This window comes from Salvelinus sp. IW2-2015, linkage group LG30 (genome assembly GCF_002910315.2).
Source record: "Salvelinus sp. IW2-2015 linkage group LG30, ASM291031v2, whole genome shotgun sequence".
Lineage (NCBI taxonomy): Eukaryota > Metazoa > Chordata > Actinopteri > Salmoniformes > Salmonidae > Salvelinus > Salvelinus sp. IW2-2015.
This window is the reverse complement of record NC_036869.1, coordinates 12,384,929-12,410,924: the sequence shown is the minus strand read 5'-3', so window position 1 is coordinate 12,410,924 and position 25,996 is coordinate 12,384,929. Positions and strand designations below refer to the sequence as shown.

General features: G+C 42.0%; 1 protein-coding gene across 2 annotated transcripts in view; it reads left to right on the top strand.

Moving 5' to 3' along the window:
* khdrbs3 (KH domain containing, RNA binding, signal transduction associated 3) overlaps window positions 1–25,996 on the top strand; it is a 248,543-nt gene that overhangs the window by 161,984 nt on the left and 60,563 nt on the right. For both annotated transcript variants that reach the window (XM_023975210.2, XM_023975209.2), the window contains exon 2: window positions 3,486–3,622. In XM_023975210.2, the coding sequence (XP_023830978.2) occupies window positions 3,486–3,622 (137 nt within the window). The remainder of the gene's footprint in view (window positions 1–3,485; window positions 3,623–25,996) is intronic.

Below are 25,996 nucleotides of genomic sequence, written 5' to 3'. Positions count from 1 at the left end.
ACTTCTATTTTCTTACTATAATATACACACCACTGTAATGTTGTTTCTTCTTACTATATAATAATACACACTGTAATGGCTGTTTCTTCTTACTTATAATATACACACACTGTAATGCTGTTTCTTCTTACTATAATATACACACACTGTAATGTTGTTTCTCTACTATAATATACACACACTGTAATGTTGTTTCTTTCTTACTATAATAATACACACACTGTAATGTTGTTTCTTCTTACTATAATATACACAACACTGTAATGTTGTTTCTTCTTACTATAATAACACACACTGTAATGTTGTTTCTTCTTACTATAATATACACACACTGTAATGTGTTTCTTCTTACTATAATATACACACACTGTAATGTTGTTCTTCTTACTATAATATACACACACTGTAATGTTGTTCTTCTTACATAATATACACACACTGTAATGTTGTTTCTTCTTACTATAATATACACACACTGTAATGCTGTTTCTTCTTACTATAATATACACACACTGTAATGTTGTTTCTTCTTACTATATATAACACACACTGTAATGTGTTTCTTCTTACTATAATATATACACACTGTAATGTTGTTTCTTCTTACTTAATATACACACACTGTAATGCTGTTTCTTCTTACTATAATATACACACACTGTAATGCTGTTTCTTCTTACTATAATATACAACACACTGTAATGTTGTTTCTTCTTACTATAATATACACACACTGTAATGTGTTTCTTCTTACTATAATATATACACACTGTAATGTTGTTTCTTCTTACTATAATATACACACACTGTAATGGTGTTTCTTCTTACTATAAATAAACACACTGTAATGTTGTTTCTTCTTACTATAATATACACACACTGTATGTTGTTTCATGGAGGTATTGTTGTTTGACTGGGAGGTATTTCAGTCATTAAGTTGAGACAGAAATAGGATACGTAGGTTTTCAACGCAATGTTTGGGAAAAACGATTTTATGACATTAAACAGGTTAAAGAAAATGTGAACAAATATTTGTTTCGTTAACTCTAAAGCACCAGTATGTTCCAGCCAATTGAGTTGGAATGTAGAGTTACTTAGTCTACTTTATGCAGGAGTCCAATGTAGGAGTCCAAAATGTTTTGTCCATGCTAATCACAGAAACATTGCATACGATTTGCTCTGAATTCTTTACCATCATAAAAAGTGGACTTGGACATGTTCTGCCTGAGTAAGTTTCTACAAAGACTCATTTCTTTATTTTGGAAAAACATAACATAACAACATGAAGACAGAATAAGGAGCAGTTCAAACCATTTAGAAGAAGAATGTTCAAGCATTCGCCGCAACTCATGGTGTGTGACCAGTATTGCCCAGAAGCATGTTGCCTCCTGTTTGGAAGAAATGTAATACCTTCAACCTTATGCATCTGTCAACTAGTCTCAAGGAGTTTGGTGAAAATGTCACCGTTTAGCCACCAATGCAACCTATGCATTCCCTACATAGTTTGCATGATCAATATTTGATGTGACTGCCATTAGACCTCTGCTGCTTGATCTTCTCAATATCACATCGTAATATTGACCCTCTCTACAACGTGACATTAGAGGATGTAATAACCTGATTGCCTCCCCGCACCCCCCTCTCCACCCCCCTCTCCACCCCGTCATCTCAACTCCTCACCACTCACAGCCTGATGTAGAAGTCAAGCATAATCCTACAGATCTCCTCCAGCTTAATGCATTTTAAATGGAAGGATGGATGTAGTCTAAATCAGTGTGCTGCTTCTCTTAAGTGATTCAATGTCTAATAGAGGAGGAGACAGCTGGGCCAGGCCCCGTACTGTGTAGAGCCTAGCCGTCACCCAAGCTGTAAATGCAATTTTAATGACATATCTATCCTCTTTGATGGAGGAAGAAGAAGCACAACCCCCATCAAATYATACCTTTTTCTTGGAATCAAGGGTCTCGGCAGTGCCAGTTGAAATCCATCCYCCGCTACAGTCACCACCGGTTCAGAGGAGAAGAGGGCACTCTTAGTGAAAACTGTGTTCTTGATACGTATTCACAGAACCACTGTGGAAATAGAACAGAAAACTGCAGTTGAGGTTGTTTGGATAAAGGGGACAGCTAGGTTTTATAGATGGCCTAAAATGTGTGGATATTTTCCCAGATGTTTTAAAATCCTTATAGCCATGAACCTTGGGGGTTTTCACTGACACATTACAAATCTGTTGATACCAATAACGAGACGTTGACTCATCCACAGGATACTGAATATTGCCTTGAGGACAACCAGAGCATTGAGGAAGGAAGATAGACTCTCTGTAAGGCATGTTGTGAGGTCACATTAATATTAATCTGGGCTCTCCTCAGAACGTGAGGAATCTGCTCCCTCCTGGGATGAGTTGAGGCTTAGAAGAGATCCCTGCTTACTGATACATCTGTTATCCTAGTTAAGACTRATTTTCTTTGTCTTTCATTTTATTCTTGGAATCTAATGCTGTCCAGCTTCATAGAGCCAGGACACAGTCTCCGTTTCTTATTTATTTGATTGCTTTACTAAAACCGTCGACGAACTCACAGCCTATGTAATTTGAGAAGCAGGATTTGAAGATGCGATGATAATAATATGCAACAATTAGAAAGTCAAATCTGGAGACAGCTTGGTTTGCCACTCTGAACTGAACACAGCTTGCCATTTCTTCACTTTATTAGCCTGTATGCCACAGATCCAGAACTTACACGTTTTTAGTCACTCAGATGTCATGCTTAGGCAGTAGATGTCTATTGAGAATGAGTGCGTTTCTGTTGAAGTCCTCCCTCCATTACCCCAGTTACATTGTCCACTGACCAATGCTAGCCTGAAGGTTCTGTTCCCCACCCCACCTGGCCCTTCCTGGCCTCCCTAGCCCCTGCTACATTATCATTTTATTGGCTCCTGAACACAGATGTTATCCATCTCATTGAACCTTCAAGGTTATATCTTCAAATACATCAAAGACTACCGTCTAAACGGGAGGAACCGTGACAGCCAATATTTTCCATACCCTGGAGATATACTCATCTCTCTACATGCAGACTCCCTCATTATCAATTTTCATGAGGTAAAACATGAAAGCTATTCAAATGTCTGGGAAACTCAAATTTGATCTACCTACTATTAAATTGCAAAATATTACAAACCAGACAGAGAGCTTCGTCCAATGAGCACGATGAATGACTATGATATGATTTGAACCATATCCAGTTCATTAATACCATTGCCAAAAGAGCCTATTTCACAGTTGACTGAGCAAGCAAAAAGGTGTGAGCCTGAGTGACAACAAACCAACTGTCAAACTGGCACACTTAAAGGCTATTATTTCAGTTCAACAAACTCCTTTTAAAAAAGGGACAAACATCTTTTGATCCTTTGATCACTTTTTGAATGTTTGTCTTAATCGTTTGTAGTCATTGCCTCGTCTTGCCTTTTTTTTCTCCCTGTAGAAATCGAAAAATTGCAAAAAGATGAAGAGAAAGAAGAGAAAGAAGAGAAAGAAGAGGAGAAGTTTATCGACGTGGTCATCAACAAGAACATGAAGCTGGGCCAGAAAGTGTTAATACCCTTCAAACAGTTTCCCAAAGTAAGTACTGCTGGATTTGGGCTAGAGATTTTCAGATCATACTGTGCAACTGCAGTCAAATAATGGCTTCTTTTCAGTTAGCTTCTGGGATTTTTTCTATTTTAATTTTACTTCCAGACAACAAGCATCGGACAGTTCAAGTATTTATTTTTACACAATGAAACKTGTATAATTAAGTAAACCAATAAGTAAACAGTACAGTGACTACAAGAAGAGATAACAGAATTGGGCCATGATCACATTGCCTTCTCCATACATCTCATTTATGTTTTTATAACATTACAGTACAAATTACCCTTCATTTTATAGAACCCCTACCACTCCGATCTGTCAGCTATATGACCTTGTTCACATCTCCATGTGCTTATAACTCTTTATATTCCCTTATGCTTATGATATTCCCTTATTCTTTCCTTTTGATACAAAGGCAATGACTCTCTACTGACGCATGTTAAAGGTTGCTATTTCCTGCAGAGATGTCTAGGTTTAAATTGTTCTTGGTCTTTTAATTTCTATCTAATTGCTTTTGGCACCTTGCATGTTTTCATTGAAAAGACAAACCAGGAAAAAAATATGCAGGTGTGTCGAGGCCAAAGCAGAGATTTTCAGTAGACATCCAATTCAGTACCATCCGTGACCTATGTGTTCCTTGTAAATAAATAGAGTCTAACAATAGGTAAAAAAGAGCCAAAGAAAAAAGAGAGAGAGAGACCAGGAGAAAAAGACACCTGCACTTCCCTTGTTTTGCTCCAACAATAAAAACAGAGCCATGTGCATACTGCACCACACACACACAMTCACACACACACATACACACACACTCACTCACACACCTCTCAGAATGACCGCCATGTCAGGATGAAACAGCCCATGCTGTTTGAGTGATAATGCTGTGCTCATCTAGCCATGTGATGAGAGCCCTTCATCCCCCTCAGTCCTCCACTCTGAGACAAAGCTCCCAGCATCAACAGCAGCGTTTAATGGAGCCACACAGCAGCTGCATGAAAGCCAGTTCCCACAGGGTCCCTAACAGGGAGGCTAGTAGCGTAGCAGAGAGGCTAGCGTAAAAAAGAGAAGCCTCTCTCAGGAGATGATGACATCACTCAGGTTTTCACCTCTCTGAGAGAGGCTGTAGATAGATGACCTGCAGGAGCTTCAACACAGTCTGCTGTGGCACCCTATTCCCTGTTTAGTGCACTACTTTCGTAGGCGCAATCTTTTTTAAAATGTGTTTTTTACATAATGTGGTGAGTCCTATTGATAAATATAGCTATTTTGCAAGGGAGCTCTGGTTAGATATTTACAGTGTTCTGTAACTTAAACAAACTGATTGTGAGAGCTACATTTTGTCCRTTTCTAAAATAATTACAATGACATTAATAAAGGGAGATGTAATGTCATCTAGAGACCCATCTGTGTCTCAAAGGAGTGCAGCTAAACACATTTGCTTTGACAGCTTTGATAAGTGGGGCCGCTAATACGCTGTTTAGAGCCTCAACAAGCCACCGAAGGAAGACAAATTCAATTTGTTCAATCTGACAGGTAGCAATGGGCTAGAGTGATCGCTGTGACTCCAATGGGATTTCTCCCTGAACTACAAACATCACCTTTTGGCTTTCGCCACTGAAGTGGCTCGCTGCGTTTCCCAAAGCGACCGTTTAGACTCATGTTCAGAGGGTTTATATCCATCTTCTAAAAACACGGCTTTATAATAATATGAAACAGGCAAGGACACCAGAGAGCAGGTTCCAGACGTATGGTTTTCTAGGACAAATAAAGTTTAGCTATGAAATAAAATACCTAACACTCTTAAATTGGGCCACTGGTTWAACGCTAGTTCAACCTGAATGATCATATTCACCTAGCAGCACAGTTCATTGCTGTGCTACGATGGAGAATGGGTTGTGCATGTTATGCATGTCTGCTTGTTATATACCAATTTGCGCTGGAAAACAGAGAAGCTGGAAAACAGAGTAWTCATTTACAGTTGTGATGAAGTATTAGTGATACAGTGAGAGTGGCTTAGAATTGATTTATGTGTAAGCGAAGAGAGGACTGCAGCTAAACAGGGGCAGACAGGGACAAGAATTTGGCCCTGCATTTTATCCACACCAGCCCACATAACTGCACGTACCACRGKCTTGGCAGTACAGTACKYCGTTTCTCAATCCATTTTGCACCCATGACTGGTCCTCCTCCTTTTTTTTACCAGCTCATGTTAAAAACAAATACAATATGTAAAAACACCACTTGAGATACAACTCACCACTATAACTGTTCCTCTGTCTGGAGATACAACTCCCCACTATAACTGTTCTTCTGGAGATACAACTCACCACTATAACTGTTCCTCTGTCTGGAGATACAACTCACCACTATAACTGTTCCTCTGGAGATGACAAACTCACCACTATAAACTGTTCCTCTGTCGAGATACAACTCACCACTATAACTGTTCCTCTGGTCTGAGATACAACTCACCACTATAACCTGTTCCTCTGTCTGGAGATACAACTCACCACTATAACTGTTCCTGTCTGGAGATACAACTCACCACTATAACTGTCCCTCTGGAGATACAACTCACCACTATAACTGTTTCTGTCTGGAGATACACTACCACTATAACTGTCCTCTGTCTGGAGATAACAACTCACCACTATAACTGTTCCTCTGTCTGGAGATAAAACTCACACTTTAACTGTTCCTCTGTCTGGAGATAAAAACTCACCACTTATACCTGTACCTGCTGTAGATACAACTCACCACTATAACTGTTCCTCTGGAGATACAACTCACCACTTAACCTGTTCCCTCGTCTGGAGATACAAACTCACCACTTTAACTGTTCCTCCTGTCTGGAGATACAACTCCCCACTATAACTGTTCCTCTGGAGATACAACTCACCACTATAATGTTCCTTCTGGAGATACAACTCACCACTATACTGTTCTCTGGGAGATACAACTCACCACTATAACTGTTCCTCTGTCTGGAGATACAACTCACACTATAACTGTTCCTCTCTGGAGATACAACTCACCACTATAACTGTTCCTCTGTCTGGAGATACAACTCCCACTATAACTGTTCCTGTCTGGAGATACAACTCACCACTATAACTGTTCCTCTGGAGATACAACTCACCACTATAACTGTCCTGGAGATACAACTCACCACTATAACTGTTCCTCTGTCTGGAGATACAACTCACCACTATAACTGTCCTCTGTCTGGAGATACAACTCACCACTATAACTGTCTCTGTCTGGAGATAAAACTCACCACTATAACTGTTCCTCTGCTGGAGATAAATCTACCACTTAACTGTTCCTCTGTCTGGAGATAAACTCACCACATTTAACTGTCTCTGGAGATACAACTCACCACTTTAACTGTTCCTCTGAGAATACAACTCACCACTTTAACTGTTCCTCTCGGAGATAAACTCACCACTTAACTGTCCTCTGCTGAGATACAACTCACCACTAACTGTCCTCTGGAGATACAACTCACCACTATAACTGTTCCTCTGTCTGGAGATACAACTCCCCACTATAACTGTTCCTCTGTCTGAGATCAACTCACACTTTAACTGTTCTCTGGAGATACAACCCCCACTATAACTGTTCCTCTGTCTGGAGATACAACTCACCACTAAAACTGTTCCTCTGTCTGGAGATACAACTCACCACTTAAACTGTTCCTCTGTGGAGATACAACTCACCACTTTAACTGTTCCTCTGGAGATACAACTCACCACTATAACTGTTCTTGTCTGGAGATACAACTCCCCACTATAACTGTTCCTCTGTCTGGAGATACAACTCACACATTTAACTGTTCCTCTGGAGATACAACTCCCCACTATAACTGTTCCTCTGTCTGGAGATAAACTCACCACTATAACTGTTCTCTGTCTGGAGATACAACTCACCACAATAAACTGTTCTCTGTCTGGAGAAACACTCACCACTTTAACTGTTCCTCTGGAGATACAACCCCCATATAACTGTTCCCTGTCTGGAGATAAACTCACCACTATAACTGTTCCTCTGTCTGGAGATACAACTCCCCACAATAACTGTTCCTCTGTCTGGAGATACAACTCACCACTATAACTGTTCCCTGTCTGGAGATACAACTCACCACTATAACTGTTCCCTGTCTGGAGATAAACTCACCACTATAACTGTTCCTCTGTCTGGAGATACAACTCACCACTATAACTGTTCCTCTGGAGATACAACTCACCACTATAACTGTTCCTCTGTCTGGAGATACAACTCACCACTATAACTGTTCCTCTGAATACAACTCACCACTATAATGTTCCTCTGCTGGAGAACAACTCACCACTATAACTGTTCCTCTGTCTGGAGATACAACTCACACACTTAACTGTCTCTGTCTGGAGATACAACTCCCCACTATAACTGTTCCTCTGGAGATAAAACTCACCACTATAATGTTCCTGTCTGGAGATACAACTCACCACTATAACTGTTCTCTGTGAGATACAACTCCCCACTATAACTGTTCCTCTGGAGATACAACTCACCACTATAATGTTCCTCTGTCTGGAGATACAACTCACCACTATAACTGTTCCTCTGGAGATACAACTCACCACTATAACTGTTCCTCGTCTGGAGATACAACTCACCACTTTAACTGTTCCCTGTCTGGAGATACAACTCACCACTATAACTGTTCCTCTGCTGGAGATACAACTCACCCACATAACTGTTCTCTGTCTGGAGATACAACTCACCACTATAACTGTTCCTCTGGAGATACAACTCACCACTATACTGTTTCCGTCTGGAGATACAACTCACCACTTAACTGTTCCTCTGTCTGGAGATACAACTCACCACTATAACTGTTCCTCTGTCTGGAGATAAAACTCACCACTATAACTGTTCCTCTGTCTGGAGATACAACTCACCACTTTACTGTTCCTCTGTCTGGAGATACAACTCACCACTAAATAACTGTTCCTCTGGAGATACAACTCACCACTATAACTGTTCCTCTGTAGATACAACTCACCACTTTAACTGTTCTCTGTCTGGAGATAAAACTCACAACTATAACTGTTCTCGTCTGGAGATACCCCGCACAATAACTGTTCCTCTGTCTGGAGATACAACTCACCACTATAACTGTTCCTCTGGAGATACAACTCACCACTATAACTGTTCCTCTGGAGATACAACTGACCACTATAACTGTTCCTCTGTCTGGAGAAACAACTCACCACTATAACTGTTCCTCTGGAGATACAACTCACCACTTTAACTGTGTCTCTGCTTTAGATATTTTTTGTTTGCCTCCCTGTTGTGCTGTCTTTCTGTCTCAGCATCTTCTCTGCTGTCACTCTGTCACGGTTGACAACTCCATAGTGTCGCCRACCTAAAGTTCAAATAACCTTGACATAAGCCTGGACAACACCCTGTCGTTCTATGCAAACATCCAAGCAGTGACTCACTCCTGCAGGTTGATACTCTACAACATCCTTAGAATACGACCCTACCTCACACAGGAAGTGGCGCAGACACTAATCCAGACACTTGTCCTTTCCCATCCGGACTACTGCAACTCGCTGTTGGCTGGGCTCCCCGATTGTGCCATCAAACACCTGATACTTATCCAGAATCCTGCAGCCCGTCTGGTGTTCAACCTTCTCAAGTTCTCTCATGTCACCCCACTCCTCTGCACACTCCATTGGCTTCCAGTCGAAGCTCGCATCCACTACAAGACCATGGTGCTAACCTACGGAACAGCAAGAGGAACTGCCCCTCCCTCCCTACCTTCAGGCTATGCTCAAACCCTACACCCCACTCTGTTCTGCCACCTCAGGTCTCTTGGCCCACCCCTACGCTTAGCCCAGTCTAAGCTCCTCTCTGTCCTGGCACCCCAATGGTGGAACCAGCTTCCCCGTGAATCTATGACAACAGAAACTGAGAAATGCTGGGCTGGGGGGAATGYAATGGGGAGTTGGGGGTGTAGGCTCACCTCTTTTTGTTTCTCTTATCTATTTTATTATTACAAAATCCTGTGTGATCAATATGATAATTTGTCTTTATGCCTACGGATACATGTAGTATAAACTAAGTGTGTAAATTGACATGACTATTGCACCTGTAACCCCCCCAACAAAAAAAGGACAAAGCAAATAAAAACATCGTAAAAAAATTAAATACATCAGGCTGCCGGCCATGTCACCTTTTTAAATTTTAAATTTTAAATTTTAACTTGAGTGTATTTTTTGTCAATTTTGACAAGCCCACCAAATTCAAAAATTGTCCACCCCATCTGGTATTTGCCAGAATTGCCAGATGACCAATCCACCCCTGCAGCTACAGTATGTGAAACAGCATGACATATTGTTTTGCAATACCTCAATAGTCATCCTTTGAGAAGACTATGGTTAGAATTTATAGGGAAATATCTTTTAGAGTGATCTGGGATCATGTGAAAAGGGAACAGGCTAACTGTAAAATAAACAATTTTCATTGCATTTGTTTATACACTGACTATACAAAARATTAAGAACATCTGCTCTTTCCATGACATCGACTGACCAGGTGAAAGCTATGATCCCTTATTGATTTCACTTGTTAAATCCACTTCAATCAGTGTAGATGAAGGGGAGGAGTCAGGTTAAAMAAGTATTTTTATWMAGACAGGGATTGTGTATGTGTGCCATTCAGAGGGTGAATGAGCAAGTCAAAATATTTAGGTGCCTTTGAACGGGGTATGGTAGTAGGTGCCAGGRGCACCGGTTTGTGTCAATAACTGCAACGCTGCTACAGTAGGTTTTTCCACAATTGTGGCGGTTCTGGGGGCAAACGGGGGAGGGGGTGCAACTCAATATTAGGATGGTTTTCTTAATGTTTGGTGTCAACAATTTATTTTTGTTTTGTTTTACCACAAGAGATTAATTGCAAACAAGTTCAAGAATAACAGTTACATGTAGTGGAGTTACTTTTAGTCATGTTAGTCATGTCTTTGCGCTATGCTACGGGGTATCATCCCCATGCATTGTTAAGGGCTGCTAGCGTCTATGATGCTTTTACTCTACAGATGAAAGAAGAAATCAAAGGGTCTCGTCTGGTTAACAATATCTCTTAATAATCATTTGTCCTATGAAATAGGGTTTACGAACTAAAAATATGACTAGTATGTTCAGAAAGCATGGAGTGTAKTGTAGTGTACTGTACATATTCATAAATACCCACTGAGAGTAAAAAGTCATCCTGAGTGTATATAGAGCAGACTGGCTGCAGTGTTCTAAGAAATTGCAAGAGATCTTTGCTTTTATCGTGTACATGATAAACAATCAAAGCTCAAAATAAAAAATAAATACTTTTGAGCCAGTTCTGAGACGTATAAAGAAATATAATATAAGTCAACAAAAATATGTAAATATACGGAATAGTGTGCCTCAGGAGGAAGATGATGTAAAGTATGGAGGCCCATTAGTCAGCCCATGGGTGTGTCTAAAATGGCACCCTATTCCATATAGTGCACTACTTTTGACTGACCAGCTGAATCCAGGTGAAAGCTATGATCCCTTATMGATGTCCTGTTAAATCCACTTCAATCAGTGTAAATGAAGGGGAGGAGGCAGGTTAAAGAAGTASTTTTATGTCTTGATATAATTGAGACATAGATTGTGTATGTGTGCCATTCAGTGYGTGAATGAGCAAGACAAAAGATYTAAGTGCCTTTGAACGGGGTGTGGTAGTAGGTARCAGGCGCACCGAATTTAGTCTGTCAAGAACGGCAATGRTGCTGGGTTTTTCACACTCAACAGTTTCCGTGTGTATCAAGAATGGGCTCATCCAGCCAAATTCACACATCTGTGGGAAGCATTGGAGTCATCCCTGTGGAATGCTTTCGACACCTTGTAGAGTCCATACCCCGACGTATTGAAACTGMTTTGAGGGAAACTCAATATTAGGTTGTTCCTAATGTTTTGTACACTCAGTGTATTTTGTTTGCTCATTCACTGTGTAATTGGTATAAATCAATCTCTCAACAACTAAACATATCACGCCAACAGCCATGAAATACTGTCCTGTTTTTCATGCCCATACATTATTCACACCCCTTTACTTTTTCCACATMTTGTTGCGTTACAGACTGAATTTAAAATGGATTAAATTGAGATTTTGTGTCACTGATTTACACACAATACCCCATAAGTCAAAGTGGAATTTTGTGTGTCGAACATTTGAGAAATTAATTATAAAAAATCAATGCTGAAATGTCTTGAGTRATTAAGTATTCAACCCCTTTGTTATGGCAATCCTAAAGAAGTTCAGAAGTACAAATGTCCTTAACAAATTGCATAATAAGTTGCATGTACTCATTCCGTGTTCAATTATAGTGGTTAACATTATTTTTGAATGACTGTACCCCACACATACAATTATCTGCAAGGTCCCTTAATCCAGTAATGAATTTCAAGCACAGATTCAACCACACAGACCCGGGAGGTTGTTCAATGCCTCACAAAGAAGCGCACCGATTGGGAGATGTGTAAAAAATAAAAAAGCAAATGCTGAATATCCCTTTGAGCATGGTGAAGTTATTAATTTGGCTTTGGATGCTGTATCAATACACCCAGTCACTACAAAGATACAGGCGTCCTTCCTAACTCAGTTGCCGGAGAGGAAGGAAACCGCTCATTGATTTCACTATGAGGCCAATGGTGATTTTAAATCAGCTACAGAGTTTAATGGTTGTGATACGAGAAAACTGAGGATGGATCAACATTGTAGTTATGCCACAATACTAACCTAAATTACAGAGTGAAAAGAAGGTATAATAAAAAATGATCCAAAACATGCGTCCTGTTTGCAACAAGGCACTAAGGTAATACTGCAAAGAAATGTGGCAAAGAAATGTATTTTTGTCCTGAATACAAAGTGTTATGTTTGGGGCAGATCCAACACAACACATCACTGAGTATCACTCTTCAAATGTTCAAGCGTGGTGGTGGCTGCATGTTATGGGTATGCTTGTCTAGGGAGTTTTTTTGGATCTTCCTGAGTGGCCTAGCTACAGTTTTGACTTGAATTGGCTTGTGGCCTATGGCAAGACCTGACAATTGCTGTCTAGCAATGATCAACAATCTACTTGACAGTGCTTGAAGAATTTTTAAAAGAATAATGGACAAATATTGTACAATCCAGGTGTGCAAAGCTCTTAGAGACTTACCCCAAAAGACACAGCTGTAGTCGTCGCTAAAAGTACTACTGCAAAGTACTAACACGGGTGTGAATACTTATGTAAATMAGATATTTCTGTATTGCATTGTTAACAAATGTGCAACAATTTACAAAAACATGTTTTCAATTTGTCATTATGGGGTATTGTGTGTAGATCAGTGAGAAAAAAGAAAAAAAAGAGAAAAAAAAGAAAAAAAAATTCTGTCTAACACAACAAAATGTGAAACAAGTCAAGGGGTATGAATACTTTCTGAAGTCACTGTACGTGCACCCCATCATAAATATTTGCGTAATCACCCAACGCCATTAGAAAGGTGTTAATTTCCAGTTTAGGCTGTGTTTCTGTCTCTACTCTCTCCCCTGTGTTTCTATGTCTCTGTGTGTCTCTGTGTGTGTCTCTCTCTTTGTGTCGGTCTCTCCTCTCTCGTACATTTTTCTGTGTACCTCTGTGTCTCTCCTCTGTGCCTCTGTGTATGTGTCTCTCTTCTCCTTTGTGTTTCTGTGTCTCTACTCTCCTCTGTCTGTCTCTGTGTTTCTACTCTCCTCTGTGTCTCTCTGTGTGTCTGTGTCTCTGTGCTTCTCTGTGTTTCTCCTCTCCTCTGTGTCTCACTGTGTGTATGTGTCTCTGTGTGCCGGTCTCTTCTATCCTCTGTGTCTCTCTGTGTGTCTGTGTCTCTGTGTCTCTGTGTCTCTGTCTCTTTGTGTCTGTCTCTCCTCTCTCCTGTCTGTCTCTGTGTGTCTCTGTGTCTCTCCTCTCCTCTGTGTCTCTCTGTGTGTCTCTCTGTGTGTCTGGGTCTCTCCGCTCCTCAGCAATGGCAGTAGTGATTTATTCTTCTGCTGTTGGCTCTGTCTGTCCTGCTGTCTTCAGCAGAATCGCTGCATGCTGGCTTTTCTCTGAACACACCTCTCCTCTCGTCTCACAGCGCAATACACACATACATACATACACACACACCTCCTCTCCTCCTCTCCAGCACAGTGCAGGCTAGCAGTACAGTAATGCATTCAGGAAATGATGAAAAGATGTTAGATGTTGGTCCGCCCTACCCCCCTGGGTAGCTGTGATTAATCATAGATTCGTTCCTACTGGTTGGTGTCCTCTGACTTTTAATCATCACAGAACCCTTCATCTCTCCACCTGCTTTCTCCATCCCCTGCCAACTCTAAGATGTGCGGTTGAAAATGCTGTGGTTTTGGTTATAGTTGCTGTTAGGATGACCACTCTGCACCACGGCTCCTCTGTCAGCCCTGAACTACGACTGTGAGAGGGGTGTGTAGGCCTACTCTACACTCTTAGAAAAATAGTTTCCAAAGGGGTTCTTAAGCTGTCCACATAGGATAACCCTTTTTGGTTCCATGTAGAACTATTTTGGCTTCCATTGTAGAACCCTCTATGGAAAGGGTTCTACATGGAACCCAAAAGGGTTCTACCTGGAACTGAAAGGGTTTTACCTGGAACCAAAAAGGGTTCTTCAAAGGGTTCTCCTATGGGGACAGCCGAAGAACCTTTTTAGATTCTAGAGAACACCTTTTTTTCTAAGAGTGTAGTGTGGTCCTAGTGTGTGTGTGTGTGTGTGTGTGTGTGTAACCATAATCAAAGCAAAGTGGTTCTTGCCAACACATGATTAAGAAGAGACTGTTCAGCTCTCATGTGGGCCGTCACTATCGGTGCCAGGCAGTACAGTCCCCTCCTAGTCCCCATCCAGGGAAAGTAAGGGACCCACACCGCAGCAGTTCTGGACTGGGTTCAGATTACTGCTATTGTTGGGGGAAATGGATTAGAGATATTAAAAGCAGTAAATGACCACAGGCCCCAGTCAGACTATGGATGCTTCCCATTACATCCTATTCCCTTTATAGTGCACTACTTTCTAGTCAAAGGTAGTGCACTATAAAGGGAAGATGGGTGCCATTTGGGATGCAGACCAGTGTTTACTTATTCCAAACACCCATTGAAGAAAGACTGATATGTCTAGTAAAACAGAATGGCGAACACAGCAATCTGGCTGATTCTACCAGGCTAGTACTGTACTGTGAAATGTGGGTTAGAGGCTTTAGTTTGCATGAGTAAATATAAAGACAGGGTGGTGTTTAATGTCCAGATTAAGTTTATCTCTGACATTTAGAGGCATTAAACAGATCAGATCCAAGGCAAATATATTTGATCTGTCTGTAAATAACTAGGCTTTAAAAAAGCACCAAATCAACAGCATCCCACAGCACAGCACCAAAACAGCATGTGATATGCTGCCTYACTGACTGTCATGCCTCCTGTTATTTGTCTTAATAAAATGAGAAATTTTACAGAACGAAAAAACGTAAAACTAAAAACATTAAACGTCAATGTAATTTTCTCATGCTCAACCGTTGTTTACATTACAGGATGTGTTCCACCCTGAATATAACAGGTGCAAACTTTCCCACCTGTTCACACTCAGACGGATGTAAACCTGGCTATTTGTCAACATAATGGACTTTCAGATACCTTTGGCACCTTTTATGTAGCCTCAGCATCTGTAGACATCACCCTGTGTACAAAAGTAATGAGTGGAATTTAACTGGTGTTAGCATATATGCAGGCCTGGATACAAGCACAGTAGTGAAACTGACAATATACAGCCATATGGCCTGAGTTCACCTGAGTGCACTGCCTGCCACTGACCATGAAAATGACAGTTACTGACCAAGGCAATGACAGTTAATGACCATGGCAATGTAGCTGTCGTTGGTTGTTTATCTCTTAGTCCGTGAATGTCACCAATCCGATTTTTATTTAATTGTATAATATGTAGTGGTCATAAAAGCAGAGATAGGCCCTGTCTTAAAAATTATACATAAAAAAAAACTATGGATAAGAATGCAAGAACTTAGAAGACCAATTAAACACTGAAAACAATAACGATATTATAAACGAACCAATTGGAAATAAATTATATTTTAAAAAGAATTTAAGACGATACATTTGAGGAGATTAGGCAGGAGATTAGGGAGGAGATAACGATACAGTATAGGATACATAGGAGGCCCTCTCCTACTACAAGAGACATGTCAGAAAATGTAACCGACAATAGCCAAATAATGAAAAAAGTTCCGCCTTCGAATGTGTCAATTCTTTCAGAAAAATCTGACTTTTCGCCTCCTTTACGTTTTCTTGACACTCAGAAACTCCATACACGAAGAAGTCAAATAAATATCCTCGACAATCGACTATCTAAGATATATCCAGCGATCAGTAGTCTGTTAAGGATCAAGACAACTATACATATAGAATGATGGAGCCATGAGATTTCAATCTTACTTACCCACATGTTCGCTTGGGAAGAAGGAAAAAGAGAGGTGGTGAAGTTTTGAATCCATTCATTAAAGGCATAGGTTTTAACTCCGATTGTACTGTGTACGATGACGTCTCCTGCACAATGCATGTATGAAACACCTTGATTCTCCGCATCTCTTCCTCCAGATCACCTCCCATCTGGTTTCACTCCCTTCTTTTCTCTAAACCCCTTCACACGTTATTCTCTCTTAGTTGGTTCCTTCTCTATCTCTTTCTCCCAACACGACGAGTATACATTAATTGCTGTCAGAATTTAAAACAAAAATTTAACGTAACTACTAAGAGAGATAATGGGATAGCCTAGGGAAAAGTTGAGAGACAAGATGCCAAGTAACTTTTAAGAGTAGCCTTCATTTTGTTTACCTGGCATTAAGGCTTATATTTCTTTGAGGAAAAAAGGAGACAGTTTGGTCACGTACGGAAAGATCTAGTTGTGTGTGTTTGAATGTAACTTTCGAGCCAGGGTAGGTGTTTCACAAGAAGTGGTTTTGTGTGTAGTGTGTGCGTGTACCGTTGTTACCTGTGCGTGTGTGGGCGCTGGCAGTAAAGGTTGGCGTCAGGCTTGATCAAAACGCCTGAAGACCCTTCAAAAGTATAGGAGAGTATGATGAAAATGCCATCTTTATTATGTCAGTCCATGTAGTTCTTCACGGTTCTTGGCGACCATATAATAATGTCAAACTTCAAGCTTGGTCAGGTATTTTCTCCGTTTTACAGCTATACATTATTGATGCAAAGTGAGCCCAGAATAAACTCCAATTATCAATTGTGGGTAGGCCATATACGGTCGTTCCAGTTACGCATGTCACATTGCACACCAACGCTTTCCGGTTATTATTTGGGCATCTACTCCAATCCAGATCTATTCGCTGATTTACAATAACCCGCACCCAAATTCCCCAGCATAAACTTGTATCCCAGATGTATGAGGAACAACGCCGTTAAGATGGCCTTGCGGATCATGCCCTTGATCGATCCGACAGGAAGATATCCCAAATATACGATGGCATGCCCAATCAAGGCGTATTCCGACAATTCCACACTCGTAGCTTTACCATGATAGTCCAGAGAAACTCAGTTTCGCAGAATGTATCACCTTGCCCGAGTATATCAATGTAATAATATTTCAAATCAAGTTTGATACAGATAGATATCGTAAGCGATGGCACATAGCGGATAGGGCGTGTCAACGAAACATGTACCTTCAATGTACCCTTATGGAAACTGTATGCAGACTATGAAATAATATATAATTTCTTTTCTACCGTTTACACCTTTTACTGATATTTATTAGCAACCCTAAGATGATCTGATGTCTTTGCTGTATATTCACAATAACAGACTGTCGAAGTGAAACTTTTGGATATCTAGGGCGGACGCAGGTAAATTACATCTCAGGCAACAGCATACAAAATGACAGGGATATAAAAAGAACTTCAACCCGAATTGACCTATGGTGTGTAGCCACTCAGGGGCAATCTAGAACCTGATCCAAGAGGGCGGAATCCTCAAACATCCTGCCGCGCCTGGAAAAGAACTGATCACTCTGGCAGCTCCCTGACCTTTTAGTATTCGAGACTCAGGCAGACGCGCGCACCACACATCCCACCGAATCTGTGTATATTATTTCGGCTTACCATGATTCAGTCTCAGGACGTAAAGTTTGACGAGTTCAGGCAAGGGCATTTCACTTCCAGAGAGACATCAGGATTAGACTAAACGATACTCACTGGCTCTCTTGGAGATATACTCTCTAGAGGGGGGGGGGGGGGTCGTCGCTCTCAGGGTCCAGTTGGGTCTCTCAAATTCATCGCATCGAGGACAAGAAATAAATATCATCTCCGGGAAGAAGAAGGGCCAAGGGGTGCTATTGTTCATGATTAATTACTACATGGTGTGGATTTGTGCACTAACCATACAGGAAACTCAAGTCCTTTTCTAGTATCATCCCACCTAAAGCCCGCATAACACACGACGGCCCTCAGAATAACTTTCACTGGACTTTATGCAAACTGGAAAGCCATATATAGATGACGGCCAACATGTTTTGTAGGCTCGGGATTTTTAGCAAAGCAATTATTTGGAGGAAACCACCGTAAGTAACCGGATGAGTTCTATCAACCATTTGCCTGTAGTTGCCCTGCGCTGCTAAAGACACGTCGACCACTGCTACGTCCAACTTCCCGAAGGCTGGCCTACGATAGGCCCTCCCCCGTACTCCCTTACCGGAAAAATCTGAATTCATGACTACCATTTTGCTTCCTCCCTTCCGACTATATGCAGCAAACTCACGATAGAGGGAAGTACCCGTGCTAGAGGACTTATATCACAACGACACGTTGGTTTCGACCAATCAGAATCCCTGCGCAATATGTTCTCCAGGATGCCTTCCGACGAGACTAACATAGACGAATACAGCTGATACCGGTGCACTGGGCATTATCATGAAGCTGTTATAGAGAGATGTTGTACCCACTAGCTTGTTACCCACTGATTAAAACCTACCACTAACACAGGAAAAACCGCATTTCCCGCAAGGTGATGGAAAATAGGTGGCGCACTTGAATAGAAAACCGTGGTACGTGTTGATTCCGTTAACCGGGCCGCTGAAGGACGTGAGATGTCGATTAATGGCAGCCCCCGCGCACCTCATAACTTAAGTTCAGAGAATGGGGATTGTGTTTTAAATCGTGCGAAGACACCATTTCAGTTGAAGGCATCAGAATTGCACAAGCTGCTAGGATCATCCCCCCTTTCCACCCTATTTCTTGGCCAGTAAGCAATCAAACAGGCCAAAACGTCAGTATAGCCAAGGGACAAAGAGTCCAATCCTGGCTCCACAATTCAACTCGTCTCAGACACGAGACGTATGTGCAGGCGTCTACAGACAATCACGGACAACAGACGGGGAACTACCGACGCCACGTCGCTGGACGTCCTCGTCCAGAACAGCTAAACACCTCTGTCGCCGCTCATTGAGGATAAAGGCAACAGGCCACACAGACGCGCGCCCGCTAACAACGACTGTGGAGACTCTCCTTCTCCAAGTGAAGACGTATCTGTTCCAGTAAGACATAGATGTGTTAAAACCCCGTCGCTCATAAAGCTCCTCGCCGGCCCAGGCTACGGCCATCCCTAGAATGCCAAGCGAAATTCATCCAGAGCATAGTGCGCAGACCAGCTGGCTGAGTGGTTTTACTTGACATAGTCAGTCTCTCCGCAATTCCCCACGTCGGTTGTCCCCACATACTTCAGGATGTCCACTTATTAGTTCTCCTGCAGTACCCTAGAAAGCAATAGATAAAAGCTGAACTAAAACATTACGTATCGCCTCGTACGCAGATCACCTTCGTGGTCATCATGAATACCAGGAATTGACTAAATAGAGAAGATAGTCACCGGGATCATCCTCACTGCTGGGACACTTACACTGGCCTGAACCACGCCCTAGCACCCACTAACTGTCACAATACCTTGCTTACCACGCCCTAGGTGCCTATTAGACTCAAAAGTGGTACAAATTTCACCCTCGCCACTAACACACTTGCCCTTTTATTCCATTACTCGGACAGAGGATATACCTATGTAAAGAATGCTGATATTCATTGACTATAGCTCAAGCATTCAACACCATAGTTAACCGTCTCAAGCCTTCCCTCTATAGCTCGAGGCCGGCTGCGGTCTGAACCCCGCCGCTGTGCAAATCGGGTCCTTGTAACTTCCTGACGTGGCTGCCCCAGGTGGGGGTGAAAGAGTAGGAAAAATACAAACACCCTCCACTTCCTTGCTGCGAGGGCGCATCCCCAACTCAGACCATGGGGTTGTCCACCCGCCGCAAGGCTAAGTCCGACGATGCGTGCTCAGCCCCCTCCTGTACCTCGGCCACTGGGGTCAGCCCCGGGATCCGACGTTGCGAGTTGTGGCCCACGCACAACTGCACTCCCCCAAACGGTCAATAAACATGTCAATTACCCCGTATGTGGGGCAGGAAATCACAAATGGCAGTAGCAGGCCCTTGGATTACCAACAATTATGAGATACAACCTACGAGTGGTCTAATGGGAGTCATGGTTGTTTTGCAGAAACGGTCCCTGTGTAACAATATGTGACTTTTAGTTTAGCTTGGCTCTTTATGTAGTGGTAGGCCGATTATAATAACCTCTCATATTAACTTCAATCTATAATTTTCACATTTAGTTTGATCTTCGTGACTTCATTAAACATCATTATTTGGGATGCGCATTAATCCACTGCCCTGCCGTTGGAGAGAAGAAGGGATGGGACAACTCCCCTATAACGAAAAACACCATTCCCATCCCCCCCGGTGCCAAGCCCTCAAACTTGCTTTTCCACTTTGTAGATAATTATCATTACTATGACTGCTCTGTGTTGCATGTAGCCTATGCCGTATTGCTCTATTTAAATATCTAGCTAATGGTCTATCAGACAGAGTTCCTCCACATCTGCATCTTCCTATTGAGTGAGTTGTGCAGGTAGTGTCCACATCTGACATCTCTGTCCATGGACAATAGTTGTAATTCTCATAATTTGCATTGTCCCAAATCAACCTCCTTCCATTCCTTCCCTTCAGTAAAGATTATGAATAATGTTTCGTTTGTTGTGTCTTGTTCAGTGTCATGACACTGGACTCCCGAACCCTACACCAATGATGCAACTAAGGAGATGTGGATCTCTTTTGACTAAAGTGAAGAATTCCTACGTTTCCTCGGAGTGTCCAGCTCCTAGTCTCCTGTGTAACACTATACCCAATTAGAAAAACACTTCTTTGAGGAGCTGAACCATGCTAATTGACTTTCTCCCCCAACACCTTCAATAACCATCTTCCTAAACACAGCCCCAGAAACCTGAAGAATCTGGAGAGGTCGTTATGGAAGGAGTGGCCCATTTACACCTTCGCTTTGCTTACATAGTAGTCGCACAACTTTGGCAATTATATACTATCTCAATTTATAACGTACTCTTTATTATAGAATCCATCTTTGTTTAATTCGCAATATCTAACTCAAGTGAATATTCTCTGTACCCTCCTAAAATAATTATTTGCTTTCTGTGTTCATAATTTATATGTTCATGCTCTATATAATATTGCTAAATACGAAGATCTATTAAATCATTTACAATGTATTCTGGACTTTTTTTAGTATACACGGATCCACAGTTGAATGTGTAACCATGAACAATAGCAACCTTCTAAGCTGAGGTAGGACACCTGCAAGCGCTAGTGATCAATATGGTTATACCCTTACGGCAGTAGTGCACTCTGACCAGCCAATAGGGTGCAATGGGAAAGCTGTGGACCCTGACAATCTACTTTGCAAGTTGATAATTGATATTGAAATGCCACGACAGGCGATGGATTGGACGACCCCCATATATGGGCAGAACTATAACTTTGTCAATATTAACTTGCACTGGGTGAACAACCCATGTGCTTAATGGGTGCACTTGCTGTATACTGCGTGATCTTGCTTACGTCTGTCTGAACAACATATCCAAACAATATACAGATATAGTGTGTGGGGTACACATTGGCAGCGTGACTGTCAGAGTGATACTGGCACAAGCATTGTATACAGTACCACGGCGGAGAGTGCAAATGACACACGATGATCTTCAAGCACCAGAGTGCCGCATGAGGTAGAGCGTGGAATGGGGAGGTGGACAAGGATAAGTCAGCAAAGGACCATAACAGAGTGAGGTTTCAGAAAAAGGGATGAAAGGAATTCCCGGCGAGGCTGCAAGAACAGGTAGAAGACGGAGATATGAGAGCGTGAAGAGTGAAAGAGAGCTCAAGAGGAGAGAGGAAAGAGAGCAAGGAGAGAAGAGAAAGATAGTGCAAAGAAGAGAGAGACGTAGATACGAGAAGATGGAGGATGGAGACGAGAGAGAGACAGAGGAGGAGGAAAGGTGTGCCAGTTAAGATGGGAGAGAGAGAAACGAGCGAGATAATAGAGAAGGTCAGAGAAGAGAGAGAGAAGAACCTGGGTAGCAAAGAAGTAGAGAGACGAAGATAATGACTGTCAACGGCTAAGACGAGAGAGGAGAACAGAGAGAGGAATGGGGGTATGAGAGGAGAGAGAGAGAGAGAGAGAAAGAGAGCAAACCGAAGAAGGCAAAGAGACGAGAGCTGAAAGTAATATTGACAGAGATGCTGCAGCGGGAGAAGATGATTAGCGGTGAATCGCGAGAGAGAGAGGTACAGACTATCAGAGGCTTGTTCTCTTCTGCTCACCTACCTCTCTTCGTTTAAACGCCGTGAGTTATACAGCTGTCTCCTCACATGCTCTATGGGGTTCATAATATATGGTGACAGAGATAGGACAAAAACTGCCGTCTCATGCCTGTTATTCTCTCTAATGACAGTATACTGTTCATTGCATGGTACTTAACTGCGTACTTGCCATGGTCAACTGTCCTTGCCATGTCATTAACTGCACTTGCATGGTTCATTAACTTTTCCTTGCCAACTGGATCAATTAAACTGTAACCTTTGCCATTGGTCCAATTTTAAACTGGTCCTTTGCCAGGCGCCCGTAATCAATCTGCTCATTTGTACCAATATTTTGTCTGATAACAACTGTGCCTTGCTCATGGTCATTAACTGTTCCTTTGCCAATTGGTTCATTAACTGATCCTTATGCCATGGTATATTAACTGTCATTGCCATGGTCATTTAGATTGTCCTTGCATTGGTCATAACTGTCCTTGCCGCATGGTCAGTAACTGTCTTGCCCCGATTTTCATTAAACTAGTTACTTGCCACTTGGTTCCTATGAAACTGTCCGTTTTCTATTGCATGATTTCATAACTAGTGTCATTTGCTCCTATGGTCATTAACTGTCCTTGCCATGGTACATTAACTGTCCTTGCATCTTGGGTCATTACTGTCATTTGCAATTGTTTCCATTAACTGTATTGCCCAGGTTCAATGTAACTTCTTCTCTGCGCATTTTGTTAACTGTCCTTGCCCATTGTCATTAACTGTCATTGCCTGGTTATTAGACTGCATTTGCCTTAGCTCAGTACTGTCTTATTGCCATGGCTAGCTACAACTGTCATTGCTCATGGTCATTAACTGTTACCTGCCATGGTCTTAACTTTCGTTTCAGATGAGCCATTAACTGTCTGCCATCATTTGTCTCTTACTATCCTTGTCCATGGCTCCGTCTATACTTGTCCTTGCTATGGTCATTAACTTGCCCTATTTTGCTATTCTTCATTAACTGTCCTGCCTTTTATTCCTAGTACTATCGTTCGCCTCATTGGTCATTATACTGGCATTGCCATGTCTATGGAACTTACCTTGTCCATGCGTTCATTAAAACCTGTTCTTGCCAATGCGTTGCTTCCTGTTCAGGCTTGCCATGGTCATTTAAACGGCTCATTGCCATGGAGTTCATTGCTGTCATTGCCTCTTACGTCTCATTACTGTGTCTGTTCACGCGATAGTTCAAGTATACCTGTCTGCCTATGAGTCATTGAACTGTACTGCCGTATGAGTCTCCATATAATCCTGTACGTTATTGCGCAATGGCTCATCTTAACTGTCCTTTGCCTATGGTCTTACGTATCCTTAGCCCATGGTCGTTAACTGTCCTTGCCATGTTCACGTAGACTGCCGGATTGCCATTGTCATTATTGCTTGCCGTTACTCCATATATATTTATTCGTTGCAGGTTCATAACTGTCTTTGCCATGGCTATCAGTAAACGTCATCCAAACATTACATATGTGCTCAGTACATACTTCACCTTCCCAACTGGTCATGTAAACTGCTCGCCATTAAGGTCAGTAACGTCATCCCTTGTCAGGAGCGTGTCCTTGCAATTCGTCAGTAATGTCATATTTGCATTGGTCTAGTAGATACTGTGGTTTTTCCTATATTGTACATGTAAACATAGCCATTGCCTCCTGGTTCGATTTAAAATGTCCCTGCCATATGGTCCTTAACTGGTCCCTACCGTATTCGTCATTAACTGTCCTTGCCATGGTCATTAACGCTGATCCCTTGCCATTTACAGATTGGTCATTAACTGCTGCCATGGTCATTAAACATAGTCTCTTTGCCCTTATGGTCAGTCAACTTCCTTGCCTGCTTGGCTCATTAACTTCGTCATATCTGTAATGAGTTCATTAATCCATGTGCTTATCTAGTAACTGGTCGTCTGCCATTGGTCCATTACTGTTCTTACCATGCGTATTAAACTGTCCTTGCCTGGTTGATTAACTGTATGCCAATCGGTTCATTAACTGTCTGCTATGGTAACTTCAACTGTATCAGGCCATGGTCATTAACTGTCATGCACCAGTGTCATTAATGTTATTAGCCATGGTTCTTTAACTTCACTGCCATGTCACCTGTCATTTCCCCTGGTCATTTACGATGATCCCTGGCCATTTAGGTTATATTTCTTCGTCACGCCATGGCTTTCATACTTGTCATTTGCCATGAGTCATTACTGTCCTTGCCATGGCATTAAACTGCCATTGCCTGTCATTAACGTATGTCTATTGCCCTTACTCAGTAACTGGTCAGTTGCATTGGGGTCAAGTACTTTCATGTGCCTAAAAGGATTCTTAAAACATGTACTTTTTGGCCTATGTCATTAACCTGTTCGTCAATGCATAAACTGTTCTGCCATGCGTCATTAACTACTCCTTGCACATGGTCGGTAACTGTCCTTTGCCATGGAGTTAACTTGCCATTGCCATCGGTATTGTATCTGTCATTGCCTTTAGCTTAACTTTATTCGTTGCCATGTCATTTAAACTTCAGCTGCTTCGTGCTACACGGTTCATTCCCATTGCCCCGTAACTGTGCCCAGCCATATCGACCCAAAACTAAATCATACGCAGGTCTGTCCCAAACAAATGGTAGTATACTGTCCTGCTTGTCGGGTTTTAAACTTTTCCATTGCCATGGATACAGGACGTATGTCTTCTTTCCTATCGTTCGTATCACTGTCATTGTGGCCACTTGGTCTAAATACACTTGCGTCGTTGTCGCATTGGGTCATTAACTGCCATTGCCATGGTCATTAACTGGTTCCTCTCGCCATTCATGTCTTTAGCTTACCCATGTCTCATGCCCCAGAAATCAGTGATGTCATTATAAGCTGTCTGCCATGGTTCATTATGTCCTTGCCTTGGTCATAATGCCATCTGCATCCATGGTCATAACGTACCTGCGCCAGGTCATGGTCATAACTGGCCCTTTGCTCCATGGGATCATTAACTGTATTGGTCATGCGTCATTACTCCTCATTGCCTCCGTACGTCTCAGTAGTACTGTGCCGTTTGCCCCATTTGTCATTACAAGCTGTCCTTACCGATATGTCTTTGAACTGTTCCTTGCCCATGGTTATATAACTGTACTTGCCCACTCTCATAGTCTCACATTAACCTTTGTCTCCTTGCCATGGTCCTTAACTGTTCCATTACTTATGGGTTCACACCGTTCCCTTCCCTGGTACTTAGACTGTCATGGCCATTCGTCATTTAATGGTCACTCGCCTCATGGTCTTTAGATCGTCTTCTACCCATGTCAGTTAACTGTCTTGCCATGTTACTATAACTGTCACTGCCATGGTTTCATTAACTGCATTGCCATGTCATTATACCTGTCGCCTGCCAATGCGGTCATTCAACTGCCACTTTGTGCCCATTGGTCATTATACTGCTCGATTGCCTCATGGTCAATTCATTCTGCATTTCCCATGGTCATTATTATCGTCCACTTGCCTTGTCATCCTCACTGTCTTTGCCTTCCATGC